The 27,873-nt window shown below is 35.7% G+C and overlaps 1 protein-coding gene across 3 annotated transcripts in view; it reads left to right on the plus strand.

Annotated features, from left to right (window-relative positions):
* SPINK5 (serine peptidase inhibitor Kazal type 5) overlaps positions 1-27,873 on the plus strand; it is a 132,346-nt gene that overhangs the window by 48,044 nt on the left and 56,429 nt on the right. For all 3 annotated transcript variants that reach the window (XR_009563473.1, XM_030847382.2, XM_060296411.1), the window contains exons 3-7: positions 7,921-8,015; positions 14,785-14,911; positions 16,218-16,243; positions 21,447-21,574; positions 23,428-23,497. Coding sequence is in view for 2 of the 3 variants with exons in the window: in XM_030847382.2 (XP_030703242.1) it covers positions 14,857-14,911; positions 16,218-16,243; positions 21,447-21,574; positions 23,428-23,497 (279 nt within the window). In the remaining variant the exon portion in view is untranslated. The remainder of the gene's footprint in view (positions 1-7,920; positions 8,016-14,784; positions 14,912-16,217; positions 16,244-21,446; positions 21,575-23,427; positions 23,498-27,873) is intronic.

Genomic DNA, 27,873 nt, shown 5'->3' on the forward strand with positions numbered 1-27,873 from the left:
TCTGAACTATTTAAAAAGGTGTCACTTCTTTTTTTTTTTTTGCGAGGACCTCTCACTGTTGTGGCCTCTCCCATTGCGGAGCACAGGCTCCGGACGCACAGGCTCAGCGGCCATGGCTCACGGGGCCCAGCCGCTCCACGGCATGTGGGATCTTCCCGGACCGGGGCATGACCCCGCGTCCCCTGCATTGGCAGGCGGACTCTCAACCACTGCGCCACCAGGGAAGCCCAGGTGTCACTTCTTGGTGGCTCAGATGACCTTTCAGTCCATCCAGCCATGTGTGGTTGTTGTTCACTGAGGGTGACCCAACTCCTTACAAATGCTGCACCACCTGAATGAAGTACAATATGTTGTCCAAAGGAAGGGGCACTAATGAGGAAATGACTCCTTCACCCTGGAGGCTATTAGTTGTACCCCTAAAATTAGCACTGGTTTTTAGCACTTCCCACAAAATATTCAATACTTTAAAAGACCCGGAAGTGGATTTCCCTATTGTGATCTCTAATTCAATGTAGCCAGCAGGCTAACAAGAAGACCTTTCTAACAACAGATAACACTGTGCACTCTCCATACGCCAGGTACTATCTAAAGGCTTTACATAAATTACCTCACGTAATCCTCATGGCAATCATGTTACCCTTCTCAGGTTAGTGGTGAAGAAATTGAGACAGAGTTTAGGTAAATTGTCCCTGGTTACACAGCAAAAAAGCCAGTTTTTAAATCCAGGTAGCATTGCTCCAAAGCCCAACACAGTTCTAAGTTACATCTCCTTTGCCTCTCAAGAAGGACTTCAGCATGTATAACTTGAACAGCTACCAATAATAATAGTTGCTTTAGCCTTTTCACACAATCATGTCAATCTGCTCAACAATTCTGTCAAGTGAATGATACTCTTATCATGATTTGTCTGAGATCAAAATGCTAGCAAGTCACACATTTCCAAAAACCGCTTGTCTCCTGTGATGCAGATTGGAGAAGTAATCTTCTCTGTCCAGACACTGTTGGGATCCACCTCCAGGAGATGGTCCAGGAAAATCCTGAGACACTTTGCTTTAGCATTATGAAGTGGGGGTTTGGAAGGATGAAAATCTCCCCCACCCCATCAAAGTAAATCATGACATTTACAGTTAGATCATATTGCTTAGGGGATGAAGGTACTGAGGATGTGTGGTTTTAATTGAAATAATTAGGAAAAATCATTCTATTTGTCTTAGCCCTCATATCTTCATCTGTAAACTAAAGGGGGGAGTTGGATGACTTTCAGTGTTCTATCTAGCCCTAAAATTACCTAACGAATTTATAGAAATAGCATTTTCATTCTTAAAAATAATACCTACTTGGTACAAAAAACTTATCAGACAAGGAAAATGAAAGGAGAACATTAAAAAATCATAAGTAATTCCACCAGAGATAATAAATGTTAGGATTTTCTTGTAAATCCATTTCTATCTTCCTTAATACTTAAATGTATAAATGTTTTTAAAATAGTATGATATTTAATGTCAGTTTTTTTCCAAAGTTAAGTTTATTGAAGTGAAATTTATAAAGGCAAAATTTAAACTTTTGGGTGTACAGTTACATAAGTTTTGACAATCACTTATGTAACTACCATCACCTCAAAATATTTTCATGTGCACCTTTGTGGTCAATCCTGTATCCTCTCCTTTGATTCATAGCCCCTCGCACCCTCTGATCTGATTTCTGCCCTTGTAATTTTGTCACTTTAAAAATGTCATATGGGGACTTCCCTGGTGGTCCAGTGGGTAAGACTCTGTGCTCCCAGTGCAGGGGGCCCGGGTTCGATCCCTGGTCGGGGAGCTAGATCCCGCATGCCACAACTGCAACTAAAGATCCTGCGTGCTGCAATTAAGACTTGGTGCAGCCAAATAAATAAATAAATATGTATTTATTTATTATGAATATTAATAAATATTTCATAATAAATATTTATCATTTCATACGAATGGAATTTTATATCTGGCTTCTTTCATTTAGAATAATGTTCTTGATGTTCACCCATGTTGGAGAAGGTTCATTTCTTTTTATTCTTGATTAGAAATCCACTGTAAGGATGTACAATAGGTTTTTTTTTTAATCCATTCATCAATTGATGTACATTTGGGTCATGTCTGTTTCTCAGTGATTATGAACAAAGTTGTTATAAATATTCTTTTGTAAGTTTTGTGTGAACATATGTTTTAATTTTCTTTTGAGTAAATACTTAAGAGTGAGATTTCTGGGTCCTATCGTAAGTACATGGTAAACTTTATAGAAAGAACATAGGATTTTGTAATCTACATTTTTAAAAACTTTGTTTGGAATTTTGCAAAGATAGTACAAAGAAGTCCTGTGTACTCTTTACCCAATTTCTCCCAATAATTAAGTCTTACATAATTATACTACAAAATCAAAACTAGGAATTTGATTTTGATGAAATGTGTGTGTGTGTGGTTCGATATTATTTTATCGAATGTGTAGTTTTGTGTAATTAACACATCAATCAGGATATACAATTTTCCATCACCACGAAGACCTCCCCCATGCTACCTCATTATAGTCACATCTACACCCCCCACTCCCCATCCAACAGCCATCATTAACCCCCGGCCAATATTAATTTGTTTTCCATGTCTGTAATTTTGAATGTTATATAAATTGAATTACAGTATGTGCGTTTTGGAGATAGCCTTCCCTTACTTAGCATAATGCCCTTGAGATCCATCCAAGTGGTTACATGTATACATAATTCATTCCTTTTTATTGCTGAATAGCATTCCGTGGTGCAGTGTACTAAAGTTTGTTTAACCATTCACCTACTGAGGGACATTTTAGTTGTTTCCAATTTGGGGCTATTACAAATAAAGCTACTGTGAATGATTGTGTGCAGGTTTTTGTGTGGATATAAGTTTTCATTTGTCTGGGATAAATGCCAAGATGTGCAACTGCTGGGTAGTATAATTAGTACGTGTTTAGTTTTTTTAAGCAGCTGCCAACTTATTTTCCAGAGTGGTTGCACCATTTTACATTCTTACCAGGAACGTATGAGAGATCTGGTTTCTCCCAATACTTGCCAGCATTTGATGGTCACCATCGTTTATTTTAGCTACATTCTGACCTCCCACTCTTCTAAAATTACTTTCTACTCTTTACTTTCTCATATATTGATGCAGTCAAAAGGTATTACAGGGCTTCCCTGGTGGCACAGTGGTTGAGAGTCCGTCTGCTGATGCAGGGGACACGGGTTCGTGCCCTGGTCCGGGAAGATCCCACATGCCGCGGAGCAGCTGGGCCCGTGAGCCATGGCCGCTGAGCCTGTGCGTCCGGAGCCTGTGCTCCACAACGGGAGAGGCCACAACAGTGAGAGGCCCGTGTACCACACAAAAAAATAAATAAATAAAAGGTATTACATAGTCTTTCATGGAGACCCCACATTATTTTGCTCCTGGAACTTTGTGTATGTCATTGTGCTAAAATATCAGTTACATTCCCATCACCACATGTTCAAATATTCTCAAGCCTCAAGGCCCACCCAATCCAAAGTCCACATCGTTCAAAAAAATCATTACTATCTTCCAGATAGAAATACTGTATCTTTCCTGGACACTTCATTTGGACTTATTTTAGGACACTTTAATATTTTGTTTGGGACTTCCCCAGTGGCGCAGTGGTTAAGAATCTGCCTGCCAGTGCAGGGGACATGGGTTTGATCCCTGCTCCGGGAAGATCCCACATGCTGTGGAGCGCCTAAGCCCATGTGCCACAACCACTGAGCCTGCGCTCTAGAGCCTGGAGCCACAACTACTGAGCCCACGTGCCACAACTACTGAAGCCTGCATGCCTAGAGCCCGTGCTCCACAACAAGAGAAGCCACTGCAATGAGAAGCCCACGCACCACAACGAAGAGTAGCCCCCGCTTGCTGCAACTAGAGAAAGCCCACACACAGCAACGAAGACCCAACGCAGCCAAAAAATAAATAATTAATTAATTTAAAAATATTTATATTCTATTGAATTATTTCTGAGGCAAGTATTGTCTTCCTTACCAGGTTGCTAGATTCCTTAGCGTAGAAAAATTTTTTATTTTTTTCTCCTTACTTCCAGCACCTATGGTTTTCAAGCTTTCAACTACTGAAATTCAACATGACTCCTATAAATTGATATTGATCTAAATTTTTGATTGGCATTAATATCCTTATAGATAAGTATACAAGAGAAAAATGCTTAATTTCAAATCTCTGTGTTGAACATTTTCTTAATCCTATACCATCTTTATCTTCATTGCATCTAGTTAATTTCTACATAGCATTCAAATTTTATAGTTTAAAATCCACTTATTCTACCCTAGGCCCAGATAGTAGCAGCCCATGCATGTGATCTATTAAGTGTTACTTATGGTTTTTCTGCCATCCCCAGAGGCATAAAAGACAATCTCTCCAAGGCAACCATGTGCTTTATATCTGGACAGATTTCATTGTTAGAGAGCTTTCCCTTTCAATGGAGTCATAACAGCCTCTTACTAACTTCAGTCAGGTTCTAGCTTTACTTTCTTGGGTTACATGGAGTAAAACTTTTTCTTTTCTGCTTGATCATAAAGAATTTCAAGACTTTCCTAAGTATTCAAAATGCCAATGAGTAACAATTCTGGCTTAAGGTGAGTTATAAACAGATACTATGATTTATAAACATATGAATGCTTGGTTTTCATCTAATGAAACAATAAGAAATATTCTCTCATGTAATTTCTATAACTCTTGACTACCTCTCCTTTGTTAGGTACAAACACTTTGAGTGGTAAAAATGTTCTCTTGGTGAACTGATATCTTTGTCATCATGAAATGATTCTCCTTATCTCTGGTAATATTCTTTGCTCTGAAATCTAGATTGTCTGATATTCATATAGCCAATCAAGCTTTCTTTTGATTAATGTTAGTATCATATATCTTTTCCCGTCCTTTTACTTTTAACCTATTTCTATCTTTACCTTAAGGTGTGTTTCTTGAAAGCTGCAAATAATTGGATTTTCCTTTTTTTATCTAATTTGACAATCTGTCTCTTAATTTACATATTGACATATAACACATATGTTTATGTCTAATACATTTATATAGAATATATTTACATTTAATACATATTTTACATAAAATATATAGGTTTAAATATAATACAGGTTATTGATATGGTCAGAGTTGAGTCTGCCATCTTTTTGTTTTCTATCTGTCCTTTCTGTTTTCTTGTTACCTTTTTCCTTTTTTCTGCTTTTGGATAAATCAAGTATTTTATGATTTCATTACATCTCCTTTGTTAATTTACTACCTATAGATCTTTAGTTCTTACTATTAAAGCAGTTATTTTTAAAAGAGATTTAAATAATAAGAAAAATTCTCATATATTTACCCATGTCGTTATCCTTTCTAATGATTTTCTTTCCTTTGTGTAGATCCATATTTTCATGTGGTATGTTTTTTTCTCTTGCCTGAAAATCTTCCTTTAATATTTTTTCCAGTAAATGTATGGAGTAAGGGATGAATTCTTTTAACTTTTATACATAAAAAAGTCTTTATTTCACCTTCACTTTTAAAAGATGTTTTTATTGGGCATAGAGTTCTAGATTGACAGAATTTTCTTTCAGTACTTTAAAGATGTTGCTTCACTGTGTTTTTACTTGTGTTATTTCCAAAGAGAAAATCTGCCGCTTTCCTAATCTTTATTATTCTGTATATAACAGAGCCTTCTCTCCCTGCCCCACTCACCCACCCCCTGCAACTGCTCTGAAGATTTTCTCTTTCTCACTATTTTTGAGCAACTTGATAATGATGTGCCTTGGTATAAGTTCTTCACGTTTCTTGTGCTTGGAGTTCATTGAGATTCTTGACCTGTTGGTTTATAGTGTGGAAAATTTGGGGCCATTACTACATCAAATATTTTTTTCTGCCTTCCCAGGCCTACCTTTGGGGGCTCCAATTACACTTATATCAGTCTTCTTATATTAGTTGTCCCACAGCTCACTGATGCTCTTGTCTTTAGTTTTTTTTTCCTCTGTGTTTTATTTTGTATCATTTATATCATATGTCTTCATATTCATTCATCTTTTTTTCTATGACATCCAATTTATCATTAATCATATTTAGTATATTTTTCATTTCATACTCCAAAGTCCAATTTGTATTTTGTTTTTATGTCTTCCATATCTCTACTTTATATTTTCGAATATATGGAACACATTTATAACTGTTTTAATGTCCTTGCATTCTAACATCCGTAACAGTTTTGAGTTAGTTTTAATTGATTGATTTTTCTCCTCACTATTTTCTTGCTCTTCATATTTTCTTGCTTCCTTAGCATGCTTGGTAATTTTTTATTGAATACCAGACATTGTTAATTTTATATTATTGAGTAGTGAATGATTTTGTATTTCTATAAATAATTTTTAATTTTGTCCTGGGACACAGTTCTGTTAGGAAAAGTGTATGTATCCTTTTGGATCTTGCTATTACCATTTGTTAGGTAGGACCAGAGAAATATTCAGGCTAGAACTAATTATCCCCTACTACTGAGACATAGCCCTTTTGAGTACTCTATCCAATGCCTTATGAATTTTGAGATTTTTCCAGTGTGGTTGATAGGAACAGGTACTAGTCCTGACCCTGTATGAACATAGGGTGCTATTCTCTCTAATTATTTCAGGTGGATCTTTCTTTGGTCTTGAATAGTTATGTCATGTGCCTTTGGTGATCCATACTGTGCTGAATGCTTAAGTGTTATTCATATTTCTAGGGTACCCACTCTGTTCCAGCTCTCTCATCTCCAGTATTCTGTTTTGGTAAATTCCAGCTGCCTTCATCTCTCTGGAATCTCAGCTGTCTCCTTAACAGAGTCTGTATGGCTGTGCCTGAGTTTCTCCTTCATTCTCTGTGACTTGGAAATTTTCTTAAGACAGTAAGCTGGGGCAGCTTACAAGTTGCAGCTTGTTTGTTTACTATCTCTCATGGATCACTTGTCTGCATTTCAAGAGACTGTTGTCCAGTATCTTGAAAACCATTGTTTCATGTATTTTATGTTTGTTTTTATTTGTTTGTTTACTTACTGCAGGCAGTAATATAACTCCAGTTCCTATTACTTTCTTTTGGCTAGAATCATGAGTCCAGTCAATTCTTTTGACTGATTTTTCTTCTTAACATAAATTCTATTTCCTGTTTCTTGGTTTGTCTGATAATTTTGGATTGTATGCTAGTCATTTTATGTTTACTTTGTTCAGTGATGAATATTTTTCTTTCCTCTAAATGTCCTTGAGGTTTGTGCTGGGACACAGTAAAGTTACTTGAAAATACTTTGATCCTTTCTAGCCTTGCTTTTAAGCTTTGTTAGGTGGAACCAGAGCAACTTTTTGTGGTTAATTTTTTCTCACTACTAGGGAAATACCATTCTCAGATCTCTAACTAAATGACAGGTTTTTCCCTTTGATTGGTGGGAACACAAGCCATCTCCTCTCCTGTTTTACTCTGGATATTATTCCGTCTACTTCTTAGCACCCTTTTTTCCATAGCCTTGAGTAGTTTTCTCACACACAGTTACTGACTATCACTCAGTTGAAGACTCTAGGTGGACAATTTGCTGCAAATCTCTCTTTGAAGTTCTCTCTTCTTGGTATCATGCCATGTAAATTTTACCTCCCTTGGTCTCCTCAACTCTTAGCTTTGTATCCTCATCTCGGAGAGACTGCTGTGCTCTACCTGTGTTTTCTCTCTCTATTCAACAGACTGGAAACTATAGACAGTAAGCTGTGGCAATGTAGAGCTAACTTGGGTTCTATTCCCACTCCCAAGGATCATGACCTGCATTATCTAATGTCCAGTGTCAGAAAACTCTTGTTTCATGTAGCTTTTTTTTTTTTTAACTAATTTTTTTCTTTTATTGTTTCAGGTGGGAGGAAATATTCTTTCCTTGTTACTGCATCTTGGCCAGAAGTGGAAATCTTATCATTAAAAATGAAACAAAACAAAACCTGGTATATCCTGGTAAACATATTTTTTTGTTGCTCTTTTCAGAAAATAACTCAGTTATTTTAGTTTTCTTATTTGCCTTCTCATCATTTTCTTCCTAATGAAATTATGAAAGCTTCAAGCATCTTTCACAGTGTTCCAGAAGGTTTATTCTATATAAACTACATGTTAGTCTTCAGTAGAGTATCTTTTCCTTTTCTTTTCTCCCCCTTTTTTCTTTCTTTTTTCCCATTTTTCTGTTATTATTATTATTTTTTTGATTTTGGTTGTTTGATGTGCAATGTGTTTTTGTATGCAGGTAGTAAATAAACTTTGCTCTTCAAAAAAAAAAAAAAACCAAAGGGCATAGGGAAAAGACAATGGAATCTTGATTGAGTAGACTTCAGTCTGAGTCCAGCTTTCACCACTTACTGTTTGTATCTTTGGGAACGATCTCTCTAAATTTTAGTAAAATGGGGATGCTAGCAATAATGTATGTCCAACCTACTCAGAAGGTTGTTCATGAGGCCCAAATGAGAATATTAAAAATTGTAATTTGTAAAGCATTTTACATGTTATTATTGCCCTTCATCACCAAGATTGGTTCAAACTTGATTTTTTCTCTCTTTCAGTATATTTGGTGTCCTTCTGTTCCTTTATTTTCTTTCTGAATACATGCCTCTCTTTTGTACTCTTTCCATGTTTTCTTCTTTCCTATCCTAATCTCACTGAATTTGTGTTAGACCTCTGTTAAATATGGGAGAGTGTGAAAAAAATATATCAGAACAAATACATATATATATATATATATATCAGGAAACTTGAATTCCTGTCACAGCTCTTCCACTTATGGCTAACAGACTTGAAGAAAATCATTCAACCATTGCTGATTTTCAGTTTTACTGACCATGAAATGGAAATAAGATATTATTTGCTTACCTCAAAGAGTTAATGTGAGGATCAAATATATAAAATATAGACAGTATATAAATATTTTTATATATACATATTGTGTACAAATTAGTATTGCATTCTATTATTATATAAATATCCTATTATAAAAATAAATTTTATATGCAATTGCTCTATAACTACAATAATAATAAGTATATTAATAGCCTTTATTAATGTTAGTAACTGCATAGAATTCTTAAATAATTTCCTATACAGTTTTACAATACTTCTCAGAAGCATAAGTAGTATTTTCTATCTAGAAGTGACAGAAAAAATAGACTAAAGCTGGTTATTGCATTTTCCAAGGTTGTGTATGTAGATAACAAATGTCCACTACTTACAGCTTCTTGCTCAGAAATATTAAAATTACTTTCTGGAAAAATACCTTCTTAAATAGAGGTGTTTTATAGTAAGGACGTGGTGATGAAGTGCATTAATATCATGTGGGAGGTGTCACTCAAAATAAACAAAAAACCCACTAAATGCAAAATAATTTCTATATTCACTTTTGAATTTCTGTATTCACTTTTAAATTCACTTTTAAATAACTCCTGCCCCCATCCCCAGTAGTGTTAGTTAACTAACTAGTAATATAGTGGAAACTAAAATTCAGGTAAAAGAAATGACTACAACAAAATTTCATTCTCTGATTCATTTAAAATATATATTTTTAAATTTTTATTGGAGTATACTTGATTTACAATGTTGTTTCAGGTGTAGAGCAAAGTGAATCTGTTATACATACACATATATCTCTTCTTCTTTTTTTTTTTTTTTTTTTGTGGTACACGGGCCTCTCACTGTTGTGGCCTCTCCTGTTGCGGAGCACAGGCTCTGGACGCGCAGGCTCAGCGGCCATGGCTCACGGGCCTAGCCGCTCCACGGCATGTGGGATCTTCCCGGACCGGGGCACGAACCTGTGTCCCCTGCATCGGCAGGCTGACTCTCAACCACCGTGCCACCAGGGAAGCCCCCATTCTTTTCTAGATTCGTTTCCCATATAGACCATTACAGAGTATTGAGTAGAGTTCCCTCTGCTATACAGTAGGTCCTTATGAGTTATCTATTTTATATACAGTAGTGTGTATGTGTCAATCCCAATCTTCCAATTTATCCCTTCTCCTGCTTTACCCCCCCCCAGTAACTATAAGTTTATTTTCTACAAGGAATGATTCATTTGGATTAACTGAATTTTTCAGATGATTGAAGGCTATACACCTTTTTAACCCCAGCTTATTTTTTTAAGAATTGAGAGTATCATCAGGGAATTCCCTTCTAGAGGCCAAATATCTGTATTATATGCTAGTTTTACTCTATGGACATCGTTTTTAAAAGATTTTCACAGAGTCAGGTGAACAATGATTTGTATGATTATTTTCTGCTTCTTCCACTAGAGTATAATTTCTTAGAGATTAGAGACCACATCTATTTTATTCACAAGCTTAATGCTGGGCTCTCACATGATAACAGATAATTGTATGCATTCAGTAAATATTTGTTGTATTCATGTGGGGAGTATTATAGAATCTATTGGAATACCATAACATCTAACTTTGGACTTATATTTTTAACTTGTTAAATCACATTTTGGTAATTTGGTCCCATACCTGAGGATTCTCTGATTTATTATTCATTCTTACTGCTTTTTTCTGTCTAGTGAATCAGGATTGTTGTATGACACAATGGTTGGTGCTATTTAACTTGCTACTTGTTTGAATGAAATTTTTAAGTCTTAAAACCTAGATGTGAGCCACAGCTTGACTGCTTACAAACCATGTGGCCTGGTGTAAGTGACTGTGCACAGGCATCCCTGGTGTCTCTCTCTACATCCAAATTTCCTCCTATAAGGGCACCAGTCAGTTTGGGTTAGGGCTCAACCCTAACGGCCTCATTTTAACTTAATCACCTTTGTAAAGGCCCTCTCCTCGAACACAGTCACATTCTGCAATACTGGGGTTTAAGACTTAAAAATCTGAATTTTGGAGGGACACGGTTCAGTCTATAACAGGAAGTGTCTGAGATAAACTAGTTATAGGTGTAAATAATATGGTCACTACAGTGTGTGTTATTTTAGAGCTTGGACTCTGGATTTCACTGCCTTTATTTTCATTGAGTGTTATCATTTGCAAAGACCACTGCTTACAGGCTGTATGACCTTGGAAAAGTTATAGAATCTCACCAAACCTCCATTTTTTAACCTGTAAAAAAAGAGAAAAATGATACTCTTTATTGTTGTACCTGTCACTTAGTAAGTGTACCATAAATGATAGCAAATTTTATATTTCTTTGCAAATAATTTAATAAAGATATATATGTACCACCTTTTTCTAATTTTGCTTATAAATCTAACAGTTTTCTTCTTATTGTATATACACACACATAAAAGTATTTCACTGTAAAATATGCGTTACTTTTTTGCCAAAACTCATTATACTAGCTACTTCAGAATTAATTCATTGTGATTTTTTTCCCAAAGGACTGTAGCTCCACAAACTTGTTTTCTACAGTCAGAATGAATCCTAGGAGACTTGAGAATGTACAGAATTTTCAAGTGATGGATAGTGTAGGGTCATGGAATAGGAGTTCCAGTAGCATCAGCTGTAGGGAGAAGCTGGATATTGTATTTAAGAACAAAATATAACCTGATACATAAAATTTAATACAGTTAAAAATTAGGTATTAAAACATTCCTGTTTTCTTAATCCTAATCTAACATAAGCAACAATTATATCTATAAATAGTAGGGTCTGTATGCTTAGTGATCAAAGAATGCCCATCTCATCCTGTTCTTAGATAAAATGACATGCTTATCTTTATAGTTTCTCAGCCTTTCTAGACAAACAGAAAGGAACTCCCAGAGAGGGAGTAAAGGTACCTGTTAATGGGACATTTCAAGATAAGAGGGGGGGTAAAATCTATTTTCCAGTTAGTGTCTTTTAAAAAAGGAGAATACAGACATGTTCAATTAATGGGGGAAAACATGAGAATTTTAGGAAAGGAAATTAAAAATTAAAGGAAAATTAAAAAGAAATTAATTCATCTTCTAAGAACTGTTAGGACATATACTTTTTCAGTCATGGTCACAACGTAATTCTTTTTGTCATTATGGGTTTACGGTTGTGTGTGTGTGTATGAATGTGAGAGCAGCGGATAAACATAAAGGACTGCGTTAGCAGTAGAATGTTGAACCTAGTTTAAAGCACTGTTAACGTCCGGATTCTCTTTGAACTGTCTGAAATGCTATGCGATGGCCACATAGGGTGTAAAAGGTGAGAAAGTGGCAAGGCTGGTATTACCATCCAAGCTAGTTCCTACTCTGAGGTTTATTAATGGCGCCGTTTTGGGCAGGTGAGGAAAGGACAATAACACCTACTCTGCTGCATCACTGCATTGCATAAACAAGTCATGGGAGGTAATGGATGACAGATTGTTTGGAAAGATGCGGAAGGTGATTTAATTGTAAGGGACTATAATTATTTATTATTGTGATCATCAAGGATATCTCAGCATAGAAAAAGAGAAGATCTGAACAATGATCTGCTAACTTTGGATTTTGGAAATAACCTTTGTCTTTAGTAATATTACTGATCTACAAAATCTTGTTTACTTTATATTTTTCTTATCTCTTCCCTCTGTGTCAGTATCCTTGATGTGAATTCAGATTCTGGGCCACTCGATACATGTTTTGAATTGGAAAGCTTATACTTTTTACAACCTAACTCCATTCCTTTTTAATGAGAAGAAAAAGGGTTTTACACGTTTGATGAATAATTGAAAGAGCTGGCCACCCCCCCAAAAAAATAGAATTTAGAATTTCAGGAAAGTACTCTGATAACCTAATATAAAAGTACTCTATTAACCCAAAACTCAGTTCTCTAAAACCTCAGTCCCATTCATTTGAATTTAAAGTCCATGGTTTTCAAAAATAAGGAGTGATTAACAGAGTGTATGATTAATCACCTCTGGATTTACATTTCTAAAATGAAATGCAGAAGTAGGTCTGATGACAAGAGCCGGCTGACATGTACTTCCAGTATTGGGGGTGCTCACTGAATCTTCTCTTGGCCATCTTATTCTGCTGGAAGAGGTTATCAGTCTGAATCCTCTTATTCATCATTTCAGAAGGTTCTGGGTGTTAGTAAGGAACTCTTCTTCAGTAAGAAAGAAACCAACTCCTTCAACCTTCCCTCATAGCAGGGATACTTTAGAGATGCAATCATCTTTTGGTTCTTTTGTTACACCCTATCACTACTTCCACTCCTGGAAATACTGTCCATTTGGGCTAGATTTGGTGTTCATCAGAACATAGTACACAGTCACCAATTCTATTGTAAGGCATTAAACTTTTCTACCGTATGGTTGGGACACATTTCATATGGTCTAACAGAGCAAATGGAAGATTAAAAGATTAGTATTGGTATGTCATTATGCAGAGGAGGATTTTTATAGACATCAGTGATGACCGAAACCTAGCAATGACTTTGACAAAGTTTAGATGGTTAATACTTTGATCTATTTCAGGTGTCATGGTTTAGAACACAATGATAGGATGAAAAAGAGAACCTATATCCTGACTTTTTGATTTCACTTCAGAATGTTTGGGGATTGTTATTTCTATGCCGAGTAAACTTAAATCTGTCATTGTGGACCACGTTTAAGAGATGTTGACTTTTCTTGGAGTCTTAGAAATTACCTAGTAAATCACATCATTATAATGAGATAAAAATGCAAGGCCAGCTATCATTAACTATAAAACTTACCACATATGCTTGGAATTGTTCTAAACAGTACACGCACACACGATTTACCTCTAACTCTTACAACAATTGTGCAATATAGTTTTACTGTCTCTATTTTACATATTAGGAAACTGAGGCTGAAAGCAAATAAGTGACTTGCCCAAGACAACATAGCTAGTAACTCATGAGTCAGGATTTGAACCCAGATCTATAAATGCATCAAAGCCAGGTTCATTTCCATTACACTGTGTAGTTGCAAAGACAGGAATAGAAACAAATTTTCTGACTCCCTGTCCCATTCTTTTTCCATTAAGCTAAGACAGTCAATTTTCTAACCTGTGATAGTCATGCAATTTGAACTTGTTTTCCATGGGCACTAATTTCACTAACCCACTGGAAAGAAATAAAGCTTATAGCACAGACCTTAAGACCAATGATTATATTTTATAGGAAAGAAATTAATTCATGAAAAAAAGAAAGGGAAATATTCTAGCTTTGATGGGATTCAGAATATTGACACAATCTCAGCGTTGGATAGCCTTAGATCAGTTTTCTGGAACAATATTTAAAAGGGCTTTGATCCCATCAATTCTAACTTATATATGTGTCTGTGACACTGAATTGAGACACTTTAGAACAGATGCAGATGGAAGCAAACGGAATCCTAGGTGCTCTTGCTATATGCAGCTTTCTTCAGATGTAGAAATCTTTAAATCTTTACTTGGCTTGTAGGACAACCCATCTGTCTTCTTTTTCCCTCCCCTCCCACTTATGAAGGGAGCTGAGTTAGAAACATGTTTGTCTATGAGGAAATGTGTCTGGTGTTGGTGAGGAATTCAGTTCTGATATAGGATTATGGAGTACTAAACTTTGAGCAGGGTCCTTGGACATTATCTGTTGCATTCTAGGGGAGGTATCATGAAGACACATTAGAACTACTTCAGAAATAATATCTGTTCAGATCTGCCACCTTGACAGGATCCTAAAAGATGGAAACTAAATTGATGTGGTATATTAAGTTTAGCATGACCTTGAACAACTGGTTTTACAGTTTGGCTGTTGTTGTGGGTGTCACCCATAGTATACTATAAAAATGAGCTGCATCTCCACAGGTTCAGTCTTAGAGCACCAGCTGGTGAGCAGTGCAAGGAGCAGTCGTGTAACCAACTTACATCGTCTTCAACATGAAGATAGCTGCAGTGCCAATGCTTCTGACCCTGGCTCTTTGCCTCATACAAGGTGAGCAATTTACCTGTAGTCTAAGCCTCTTGCCACACATCCTAAAGCTCTGGACAGGGACTTGTCTCTCTCCCTCCTTCTTCAGTGTGTGTGTGTATGTATGTATGTATGTATGTGTGTGTATATATATATCCCTGAAATACCTTGCCAGATGTAGAGTTTTGAAGAATTACATATGTGGTTTTATAGCTATGTTATCTTTAGAAATGACAAGTAGTTTGAGATAATCTGAATTTTTATCCATCAGAAATCCTTCCATTAATTCAACATTAATTCTGAAAAGCTAATAGATTCTTTTCCATATTCCCCTCACCAAACATAAAAGTTCATAACAATATGAATTATATATATTATACATATGTAGGATATTAAGCCTATGAATTGATGCTGATATGAATTATGTGTATAACAGATATTTAAAACTTACATGTACTTAATATGTATATTTTAATACTATATTTGTAAATAAAACATTAAAAACTCAAATTCAGTCATCTGTTTTTATTTTAAAGCAGTAGTGCTTTCTAGCAAATTTTATTTTTGTGTTTTCAAATCCTAAATGGATTGAAAATATTTCATCTAATTGGTAAGGGACTTCTGTGGGAGCTAGGAAGTAGGTTTTTGCTTTTGCTATTTGAATTTGAAGGGAACACAAGATTGCCTAGACTTAACCTGCTATGAAGCATTTACATATTTTAAAAGGAAACCTCAGAGATGGAGAGTGAGGAGACCATTATACACAAATGATGCCCACTTTCCTAAAAAAGTGTATAGGTACAAAAAAAGTCTGTTAATGAGAGAGTATATTAGTCTGTGAGTTTAATCTTAATATTTACCAGATCTCTAATTTTTGTGGCTATAATGAGGAGGCGGAGCTACCCGAATTCAGAAAATTTAATTTTATGTATATATATGATATAAACTTTATGCTACACTATACCTTAAAACTATAATTGATATATTTGATAGGTGTACTATGTTATAATTTTAAAAGAGGCCTGCAATACTTTGTTCTGAAAGGATCTTTTAGAAATTAGATATTTTGAGGGGGTAAGAAAGCATATGAGTAAGTATTATTTTTCAAAGTAATTGGAACTTTATGAGCGAGAGATCTTTGTGACTGTATATACTGCCGGGTGCAGTGCCCTCACTTCATTTGCCATGGTAAATTTTAATGTGTTTAAATCAATTTGTGGTTTTAAAATATACTGCCATTAAAATAAGCAAGATACTACACTCAGTAAATTGTTTTACTTATTAAATGTTTTACATTCCCTTAACTTTGGTTCCTGTATTTTTGTCCCAGATGCTGCCAGTGAAGGTGAAAATCAGGTTAGTCCTGCTTTTGCTCTTCATTGAATTCATTCCAAGATCCCTAAAGAAAAATGTTCTGTGGCCAACACCTTCATATTATAATACAGATATATTATACTCATGGGTACTAATAGCTTTTGTTGAAAACACAGAAACAGGTCTTTATGAATCAAGACATGAATCACACACACACACCAGTCAACGTCTTAATGATAATGGATATCTGCAAGAGGCAATCTACCACACTAAAGGAGTGCTTTAAAATTCCATAAACAAACACACTAGTGAATTACTATTGTTCAGTTTAACAGCTGAAAAGTCATGATACACATAGGAAGCTGAAATAACTTTTCTTGTGATCATTATGCAAAAAGGGGCTGTCTGTATCTTGTATATAGTCAGTGTATATATTTCATTCAATACATATTTACTGAGCATCTATTGTATGTCAGATCCTGTTTGAGATGCCAGGGATATAAAAACAAAAAAGAACGCTGCCGTCATGGAGCTTACATTTTAGTGGAAGAAAACAAACAAGTTAATAAGTAAATTAGTAAAATATATACAACATTAAATAATGATTAGTGCTAGAAGAAAAATAAAGCAGGATGAAAGACAGGAATTTCTGGGGATGGAGATGGTATCAGTTCTTATGAGATAGTTAGGTAAGTTCTCTCTGAGAAGATAGCATTAGAACATGGATCTAAAGGTGAGGTGGGAGTGAATCATGAAGTTACTTGTAACTCTCAGCAGACCAGGCAGAAGCACCTGTGATGGCAGAGGCCCTGACTCTGGAAGGGTCTGCACCAACTCTAAGGGATCTTTTGATTGAGAAATGAAGGAATCGTTTTCTATAGAAATTAAACATTTTTTAATCTATTTGAAAGACACGTTGAAAGAGCCAATTATACACACACACACACACACACACACACAACTGTGCCATTATTTCAGATTGAAAATATTTCTACTTATGTAGCAGATATTTGCTGTTTCTCAAAGACCACGAACATTGAAAGAATAAAATAGTAAAAAGATTCTTTTCTACACCAAAACTCTTATAAATGTGGTTAAAATACTCTTGCTGTATTTTATTGTTACTTTTTTTTTTAAAGAAACTTACAGGAATATTCTAGAGAATTCCATTATAGTCTCTATTATTTCATTTAAGTTTTTTTTTTCATTTTAACATCTTTATTGGAGTATAATTGCTTTACAATGGTGTGTTAGTTTCAGCTTCACAACAAAATGAATCAGTTATATATATACATATGTTCCCATTTCTCTTCCCGCTTGCGTCTCCCTCCCTCCCACCCTCCCTATCCCACCCCTCCAGGCAGTCACAAAGCACCGAGCTGATCTCCCTGTGCTATGCGGCTGCTTCCCACTAGCTATCTACCTTACGTTTGGTAGTGTATATATGTCCATGCCTCTCTCTCGCTTTGTCACCGTTTACCCTTCCCCCTCCCCATAGCCTCAAGTCCATTCTCTAGTAGTAAGTCTGTGTCTTTATTCCTGTTTCACCCCTAGGTTTTTCATGACATTTTTTTTCTCTTAAATTCCATATATATGTGTTAGCATACGGTATTTGTCTCTCTCTTTCTCACTTACTTCACTCTGTATGACAGACTCTAGGTCTATCCACCTCATTACAAATAGCTCAATTTTGTTTCTTTTTATGGCTGAGTAATATTCCATTGTATATATGTGCCACATCTTCTTTATCCATTCATCCAATGATGGACACTTAGGTTGTTTCCATCTCTGGGCTATTGTAAATAGAGCTGCAATGAACATTTTGGTACATGACTCTTTTTGGATTATGGTTTTCTCAGGGTATATGCCCAGTAGTGGGATTGCTGGGTCATATGGTAGTTCTATTTGTAGTTTTTTAAGGAACCTCCATACTGTTCTCCACAGTGGCTGTATCAATTTACATTCCCACCAACAGTGTAAGAGGGTTCCCTTTTCTCCACACCCTCTCCAGCATTTATTGTTTCTAGATTTTTTGATGATGGCCATTCTGACTGGTGTGAGATGATATTTCATTGTAGTTTTGATTTGCATTTCTCTAATGATTAGTGATGTTGAGCATTCTTTCATGTGTTTGTTGGCATTCTGTATATCTTCTTTGGAGAAATGTCTATTTAGGTCTTCTGCCCATTTTTGAATTGGGTTGTTTGTTTTTTTGTTATTAAGCTGCATGAGCTGCTTATAAATTTTGGAGATTAATCCTTTGTCAGTTGCTTCATTTGCAAATATTTTCTCCCATTCTGAGGGTTGTCTTTTGGTCTTCTTTATGGTTTCCTTTGCTGCGCAAAAGCTTTGAAGTTTCATTAGGTCCCATTTGTTTACTTTTGTTTTTATTTCCATTTCTCTAGGAGGTGGGTCAAAAAGGACCTTGCTGTGATTTATGTCATAGAGTGTCCTGCCTATGTTTTCCTCTAAGAGTTTGATAGTTTCTGGCCTTACATTTAAGTTTGCTGATTAAAGAGAGGTTCAGAAACTTCTATTGCCTAAGTAGAGTGGGATGGTAGGGTAGAAAAAAAGCCTGGATTTTTGAGAATCGAAGAGCATGCTCATTTGGATATTTCATACTGGAAAAAGAAGGGTATTGTGTAAATCTTACTGAGCATGAAGCCATGATTTTCTTTTTTCAGTGTCTATGATAATGGGTAGTAGTTTCGGTGGATATTTCAAATTTTGCACTGATATTTCTCATACTGTTGAACTCTATTTCACTGAAAAACATTTTAAAAACAAATTTAGCCACCTCTCGTGTTGGCATAAGCAAAAAAGAATATAAAACATAATTATTTATCTGGAAATATTTCTGATCATAGTCTTTGGATATTTTGTCAGAAATGAAAACTATTAATTTAGTCTTTCTTATAGTGCTGGAAATTTTATTTTCCAAGTTCAGTAGCTCAAGTTCTTTCTAGTACAACATAAAAACATGTTGAATTTTACAAACATGAGCCAGAATAGCACAGAAAAGCACTGGAGTAATCTGCAAGGATCTTTACCATATGCTTAAATTTGTCATCCCAGAAGAGTTAATACGAAGCCATGGCAACCTTGATGATGCTCTAACACAGAGCAGGGGTGATGCCAGCTCCTGAGGGGTTTATGGTGATGCCTGGGGAGGAAAAATGGAAAACACTGGGCAATATCACAGCCAGTGAAGGAAAACAGAAAGAGCTTGGCCCTACAGGGCTCCAGTTTCTCTGAGACAAGTGGAGAAAACACAAAGAGCAACTAAAGCAAACAAAACAAAACAAAAATGAGCCAAAGACTGGAAGTTAGATTGCAAGTAATCGGTTGCTGGGAAGTCATCTCACCAACTCAGGATTCCTTTATGGTCCAGACCTGTTCCTGTTTCAGCCCTCTCTATTATGGTCATTGGGAGGTTATTTCCTTTTTCCCAGAGAAAAACACAACTGCTGATTTCAATTTTTATGGCCTTTTCCTATTTCCCAAAAGAACACACTGGATAACCTCATAACTCAGAAAAATAGCATCGAGTTCCATCTTTACTAATTACAAACTGTGAACAAATTTCTTACCTGTTCTCTGGGACTCAGTTGTCCATTCATATAAAAATAAAAGTGCGTCTTTCTAGGATTTAGGTATTTTTCTAATTATGACACAGGAGAAGTCCAATTCAGGAATTATCTTGATTGAGAATGTTCTTTTTCAGTTGACCACTAAAAACTATTTAAAGCTTTATTCTAGTGTTATCATGAATCTTTGTTTTCAGCACTTTCTTTAAGACCTACCTCACAAGGGATACATTTCTATTACAGAGTCACCAGGCTGTTCTCTGGTTCTATGACAATGTTTTTATCTGGACTTTATAGAATCAGTTATATCCAGCCAGCTAAGCAGTAACTTGCAATACTGGCATAAGATACTATAGAATCAGAGACCAGACACGGATCTCAAGAGGCCCAGTTGTCAGTCTGTTGCCAGAAATTATTGCTCTGCTACTCAGATAAGATCACTGGGTGGTGGTAATACTCTTAGAGATGTTTTAGTAGGTCACCCTTAGCGAAATTTCCTAGGGCTGGTCTCTGAAATTATTTATTCTTCTTCACCATTAATCATTTATTCTGCAAGTGCTACCAACTGCCTCCTGTTTATAGGATGCTAGGTTAGTTACATCATTATCCATTAGATGGTAAGCACCATTTAGGCAAGGATCCTTACTGCCTTATTTATTGCTGTATCCATGACACCCAGGAAAGTATAGCATCCTCATAATAAGTGTTTGTTGATTAACTGAATGATTATTATGAAGATATAGGAGGCTGAATAGAATTCTATAATCTGTCCTTTGGAAGAGGTTGCCTATGTCAGAGTTGGAGCAAAGGCTTGATTGATTTACTTATATTTTCTGGTGCGAGGATCTTTATGCTTTGTATTTTCAAAGTCAAAACAAAACAAAAAACCAAAAGAAAAAAAAAAGAAAACATAGATTACAAAGGCTTTAAAGGACCAGTGGATTTCCTAAACTAATAGGTAGTATAACATTTTAAATCAGTACTTTACTAAGTAGTGCAAATGCACCATTAATGTTAAGCTCCTAGAAAAAAAGTGAGTGACATATAGCAGGCCTTCATCAAATATATTGCAACATTTTCATATACCTTTTAATGGCCAATATTATTGAACTGTGTGCTAGGTATTTTATATGCATCATCTTAGCATATTCCAATAATAATGGCAATAGCAACAACAACTATAATAATAAAGCAGGAGGAAGAGGAGAGGTAGAGAATCTAATTATTGAATATCTGCTGTGTATCAGGCACTCTTTGAGGGATTTACATGCTTATGATATTTAATCCACACGAAACTTATGAAACACATATACTTATATCCTCTGTTTTTACAGATAGAGTAAATGAGCCTTTGAGAAGTTCATTTTCTATGGCTATTGGGCTTGTAAGTGAGAACCCTGGAAGATAAGCTCAGATCTTTTGACTCCAAGTCCCTTGTTCTTTCCATTTCACTAATGACTTTAGATGAATGCTTTTAGGTGAATTTTCAATCTCCAACAGACAATCCAGATTCATTACTTTTATTTGTATTATCTGTATCACCTGAGTGAATGTCTTCCATACAAAGCGGGTGGTGGTCATGAAATAATATTGTTCTTAGAAGGTAAAGTCTTGCTTTGATGAGATTTCTGTAAGCACTTTTTTCATATTTTCCTAAGGAAACATGCAATGAATATAGGGCACTGATGAAAAATGGAAAACTGTTCTGTTCCCGAGATAAAAACCTTTTTCAAAGCTCTGATGGAATAGTGTTCATCAACAAATGTGCCACATGCAAAATGATATTGTGAGTAAAGTTCAATCTTTCTTTCAAGTGTTTTGAGTTACAAGTTATTCTCTGAACTACTAAATGTATTATTTTTATTTTCTGTCAAATATACTTTTCTAAATCTAAGTGGGTAAATAAAAATGCTTAGCAGATCACTGTGATAGCTACCATCAAGTAAAGTTGGATAAATGCCACCCACTCTGAAAGATTTTAATAATAACTCATGGTATTCCAAAATATCCCAGAGGGCCTGGTATCAGTACCTCATGCAACACTTAATAGTTTTTTGAGGATGTACTTCCAAGTTGAGTTTTCTGACCCTGGGAGAAAAGAATTCTTGAGCCTGTTAAGACCTGACTCTGTTGTACCCCTGAGAATGATGCCAGACTCTTCTTGTGAGAGCCAACCAGGAGAATCAGGATACACCCTGACTCTGTGAGCTGCCAGTGTCTTCAGACATCTAGGATTATGCTAGCATGAGACGGACCCTAGGATTGACTGTGGCTTCCAACTCCCCACAACTCAGAAAGAATTAATATCCTGGAGGTTTACTGACATCTTTGCAATGCTTCTTAACTATTTCCTTCTCTCCAGTGACACTCCATAGGTGGTAAAGGCTTGAGTTATCAGTTGCAAGTCCTCAAATCAAAGGGACCGAATTTGGTTTTGAACAGGGAATTCATTCTCGGTTTCTGACCACCATCAAAACTTCAACTCTGGGGGCTTCCCTGGTGGTGCAGTGGTTGAGAGTCCGCCTGCCGATGCAGGGGACACGGGTTCGTGGCCCGGTCCGGGAAGATCCCACATGCCGTGGAGCGGCTAGGCCCGTGAGCCATGGCCACTGAGCCTGCGCGTCCGGAGCCTGTGCTCCACAACGGGAGAGGCCACAACAGTGAGAGGCCCGCGTACCGCAAAAAAAAAAAAAAAACCTTCAACTCTGGTACCAAGCCAACACAAAACTTACCCACTGAAGATAATTATATTATAATCAGCTTTTAAAATGCCAAGTTGGTAATGTGTCAAGGCATTTAATCTGACATAGTCATTGATATTGGGATAACAAAGCTCTGATCACATGTGCTGCTCCTAATGAAGACACTGTAGGAAGATGAAGGAAGGCAGGGCAAAATTTAGGGAGGAAGGACTCCCAGGGCAAGTTGAACAATCCTTTCTTAGCCTCTTGAAAGCTGAATGTAAACCAGCAGGTGTAATATTTACTAAAGAGTTTCCTCCTTGTTACATAGGATGTTTTGTTAGGAGACTGAAACTATAAATAGAATAAATTTATTGAAAAATAATTTAAAATAAAAATTAAATGCCTTTAGACATACAAGGCGGGTTATTTATCACTTTGAGGTCACTCACACAATTATTATCTTTATTACTTATGTAAATTATATTGGGATAAACTTGGCTTCTTAACCTGGAAAGGAGGAGACTGTATGAGGCATTAAAGTTATCTTTAAATTGCTGAATTTGCTCTGTGGGTCCTTAGAGATTGGAACCTCAGACCAGGACAGGTGGGTAGATTTTGGATCAATCTGAATATGGTCTTTCAAAGAGAGCATTCCAAAAATGATATAAATGGCTTTTAGAGCTGGTGACCACCTGGAGGATGGAAGTATTTAAGGTGGGTAATCAGTTATACAGTTAACAGTAAAGATTCTTGCCTTTAATAGAACCACATTTGAGATATATTTCAGCCCTGAGGAGAGATTTACAGTACCTGTGGTTATTTCCAGACATACCTCCACTTCTGACAAGCTAGATTAAGCTGAGAAGAATAGCCAAAATTAAGTTTACCATGTATGATGTTAGACCTAAAATTGGTCAAGCATATCTGAGCTATTCTGTTCTTTGCTATCTTCCAGAGAAAAAGAAGCAAAATCCCAGAGAAGGGCCAGGCATTTAGCAAGAGCCAGGACTACTGCCCCAGCAAAGGTGAGACTATTTGGAGTCAACTTGTCATATTTGCTTTAGAGATTATGTTCAACTCTATTCAGATCTCTTTATTTCTTAATTACTAGGTCATACCTGTTGTGAGGCCAGCTACTTAGAAGGGAGGGAACATGGCGTAGTCCAGGGGTAGGCTAAATATCTGGTACAGCTTGTCCATAGGTCCAACCCATGACCCAACTCTCTGAAAACATCTGGGGCACTGACAGATGCTAAGAGGTGGTGTAAGCCAGTGTGATGTCTGCCTTCCACGGCCGTTCTCATTTCTACTGTCCTGTCTTAGCTCCAACAAGAGAATTCACGGGACTGTAGAACTTAAGTTCAAGTCTCAGAATTCGGACAATTTATGTATACCTGGGTCTCAGTTTTTTCACCTGTGAAATGGAATGTGGATCAAATGAGAAACTAACTTTTAAAAGCCAGCTACAATGTTTAACATGTGTTAGCAGACATTTGAGTCATTTTATTTCCTTTCTCTTTTCCTCTTTCTCTTCTGACTGAACATATTTTCTAATACTTGGAGATTTCTCCTAATTCAAGTAGACTTGCTTATTTATATCTGTTTTGCAAATTGGGATTCAGGCTAATATTTGTTGGAGAAAACTGTTCTGTGGTAAAAAAAATTTTTAATTAAAATGAAAGAAACTATACAGATGCAACCCAACACATAACCATTTCCCTTTATAAATAATTTTTTATTATACAAAAATTCTTATTTATACAAAAAAATAAAAGTTATAGGCCCAGACTTGTTGAACTCTCTGTCTACGATGTCTTACAATAAGTTATTGACAAAGCTGGGGCTATTGCCAGGTATTCTGACAACTACTCATATTATTCCAGGTCTCCTATGTAGCTTCTTCTCCAATATCTTCTTTCTCTTCCTCCTCTCCTGCCTCTGACACGTAACTAAAATGATCAGTCAGGGAAGGCACACCCAAATTACATTAATATCCCTGGTCTAACCAAGCTACCATTCTCCTTGTCAGTGTTACTCAGGACTGTCTGAGCACCTCAGCCTCCGCAGTAGACCGAGTCAACCAAATCTTTGCCCGGGCTCAACCAGTCTCACTTTTAAAACAATAACATAGTCACCACACAATTGGTCAATAACTACAAACTCTTTGAGCAAAAGGGAGCTGCTTCTATGTTCCCCCAAATCTGTGAGGGTCAGAAAACTTTACTGATACTTTTCAAATCTGCCTTTCTTTGTGACATTTAGAGAGAGGCTTATGCTATAAAATCCATTCTCTTCCTCCTCCTCTTTTTTCTTCATGAAAAACTGATATATCATTGGTGTTTAAAAATATAAAATACAAGAAAGTGACAAACAAAAATCCCCCCAGTACATACACACACACACATCATTCTTAAACCTACTGTTTTAAAACATTACTAGTGGTACGTTTTCATATGTAGACACACATTTACTGAATTTTAATGAAATAGGATTTTTAAGAAATAAAATGATAGAATATTAAGACATTATACTTCTCTGTTACCATTTTATGCCTGGATTATAATTTTGACCTCTAGATAAAGTTCCTATGGTTACACGTTTTGCTACCTAGGAAATTATTTACTTATAAATTAAGGCAGTTAATATTTAGCTGTTTGCCTTCAAGTAATTTCTGTCTAGATGTTTACTTGTCTGTGTGTGAATAGATTAATGCAATTGTAGTATATTTTTATTGTTGTTATTTTCCTCTTAACTGTAAAAGAAAACAATCTACTTTCTCTGCTTAGATTTTTCCCATCAAAAATTAACCCTTTTCTCCACACCCTCTCCAGCATTTATTGTTTGTAGATTTTTTGATTATGGCCATTCTGACTGGTGTGAGGTGATACCTCATTGTAGTTTTTTTTTTTTTTTTCTCATTGTAGTTTTGATTTGCATTCCTCTAATGATTAGTGATGCTGAACATTCTTTCTTGTGTGTGTTGGCAATCTGTACATCTTCTTTGGAGAAATGTCTATTTGGTCTTCTGCCCATTTTTGGATTGGGTTGTTTGTTTTTTAGATATTAAGCTGCATGAACTGCTTGTAAATTTTGGAAATTAATCCTTTGTCAGTTGCTTCATTTGCAAATATTTTCTCCCATTCTGAGGGTTGTCTTTTCGTCTTGTATCCTCTTGCACTGTTGGTAGGAATGTAAATTGATACAGCCACTATGGAGAACAGTATGGCATTTCCTTAAAAAACTAAAAATAGAACTACCATACGACCCAGCAATCCCACTACTGGGCATATACCCTGAGAAAACCATAATTCAAGAAGAGTCATGTACCACAGTGTTCATTGCAGCTCTCTTTACAATAGCCAGGACATGGAAGCAACCTAAGTGTCCATTGACAGCTGAATGGATAAAGAAGATGTGGCATATATATACAATGGAATATTACTCAGCCATAAAAAGAAACGAAATTGAGTTATTTGTAGTGAGGTGGATGGACCTAGAGTCTGTCATACAGAGTGAAGTAAGTCAGAAAGAGAAAAACAAATACTGTATGCTGACACATATGTATGGAATCTAAGAAAAAATTGGTTCTGATGAACCTAGGGGCAGAACAGGAATAAAGATGCAGATGTAGAGAATGGACTTGTGGACACAGGGAGGGGGAAGGGTAAGCTGGGATGAAGTGAGAGAGTGGCATGGACTTATATATACTACCAAATGTAAAATAGATAGCTAGTGGGAAGCAGCCGCATAGCACAGGGAGATCAGCTCAGTGCTTTCTGACCACCTAGAGGGGTGGGATAGGGAAGGTGGGAGGGAGACTCAAGAGGAAGGAGATATGGGTATATATGTATATGTATAGCTGATTCATTGTTGTAAAGCAGAAACCAACACACCACTGTAAAGCAATTATACTCTAATAAAGATGTTAATAAAAAGAAAATTAACCCTGCTTCTTACTCTCAGAATAAGATGCTTTGTTCAAGAAGTTTCCTCCTATAGACATCCTCTCTCTCTTGCATCATCAATTTATTCTTCATTACTATGTATGTCATCCTTTAACCTTATGACTCTGATATGCAATCCATCAACAAGTCTTGGTTTTGCATCCAACGTATATTCCAATTTGACTCCTTTTCATGATTTCCATTCCTACCACCCAAGTTTTCTGAAATCCTCCATAATTTCTAATCACTAACATCTTTGGCCTATGTAGAAACTTTTGTTTTTTAATTGATCAATTCATTCATTCAGTGTTTCTCATTGATTTAAGTTGCCAACTTTGTAGGATATTAAATTCATAGGTGTGTATGTGTTTCTAAGTTCCCTTTTTTGTTCATATTGTTCATTTCTTTAATAACTAATAAGACAAGTCCCCTTTCTTATCTCACTTTTTCAAAGTTGACTTACCTATGCACAGATATATATTTTTCCACATATATATTTGAAATAAAAAATTTACTAAGTTTATTAAAAATCCAACTTGAGTTTGAGAACTCAATGTGGTAAAGGCTACAGAGAATTTATAAATTAATTTGGGTAAAATTGACTTTTTACAATAGTAACTTGCCCAAGTCAAAGGCATAGAATATCTTATTAATTCATATAACTTTTGTGTATCTTATGAAATCTATAAAATATTCTCCACAGGTATTTTTTGCCAATACCTAGAAAATTTGTAATTTTATTGCTCTTTTGAGTGGTATTTTGTTGTTTATGGTATTTATATCTGATTATTGTTGGCATAGACAAATTCTATTGATTTCTATAGGTTTATCTTCTGTTAAAAACCTTTATGATATCTTGTTAATTCTTATAATTTATCTTTTAATTCTGTTGTCTTTTTCTTGTAAGTTGATCACATCATCTGCAAATAATAGAAGCTTTATAACTTCCTTTTCAATCTTGTCACTTCTTTCTTTTTCTTTCCTTATATCATTGGTGAGGATCTAGAGTTCAATACAGTAGTTCAACAGTAGCAATGATAATGGACTTCAATCTGCCCTTTCTCTGCCTATATTAAATGCAATATAGCCAAAATTTCTCCATTAAGTATATTGTTTACCATAGGTGTTTCTCTATAAACTTTAGTAAGTTTAGAAGTTCCTTTCTGTTTTTATTCTTCTGAATATGTTTTGATCATTATCACATGCCTTCTCTGCAACTATTGAAATAATTTTACAATTTTTCTCTTTCAGTCTATTAACATAATACATTTTTTGATAACCATGCTAAATGTTAAATCATTATTATTTTCTTAGGGTAAATCATAATCGTAATGCATTTTTTAATACACTGTTGAATTTGCATAGTTATTATTTAGAAAATTTGAAACTATTTTTGTAAGTAAAATGAGTCTATACTTTCCCCTTGTTAATTATTCTTATCTGGTTTGGGAATCAAT

The sequence above is a fragment of the Globicephala melas genome, chromosome 3 (genome assembly GCF_963455315.2).
Source record: "Globicephala melas chromosome 3, mGloMel1.2, whole genome shotgun sequence".
Lineage (NCBI taxonomy): Eukaryota > Metazoa > Chordata > Mammalia > Artiodactyla > Delphinidae > Globicephala > Globicephala melas.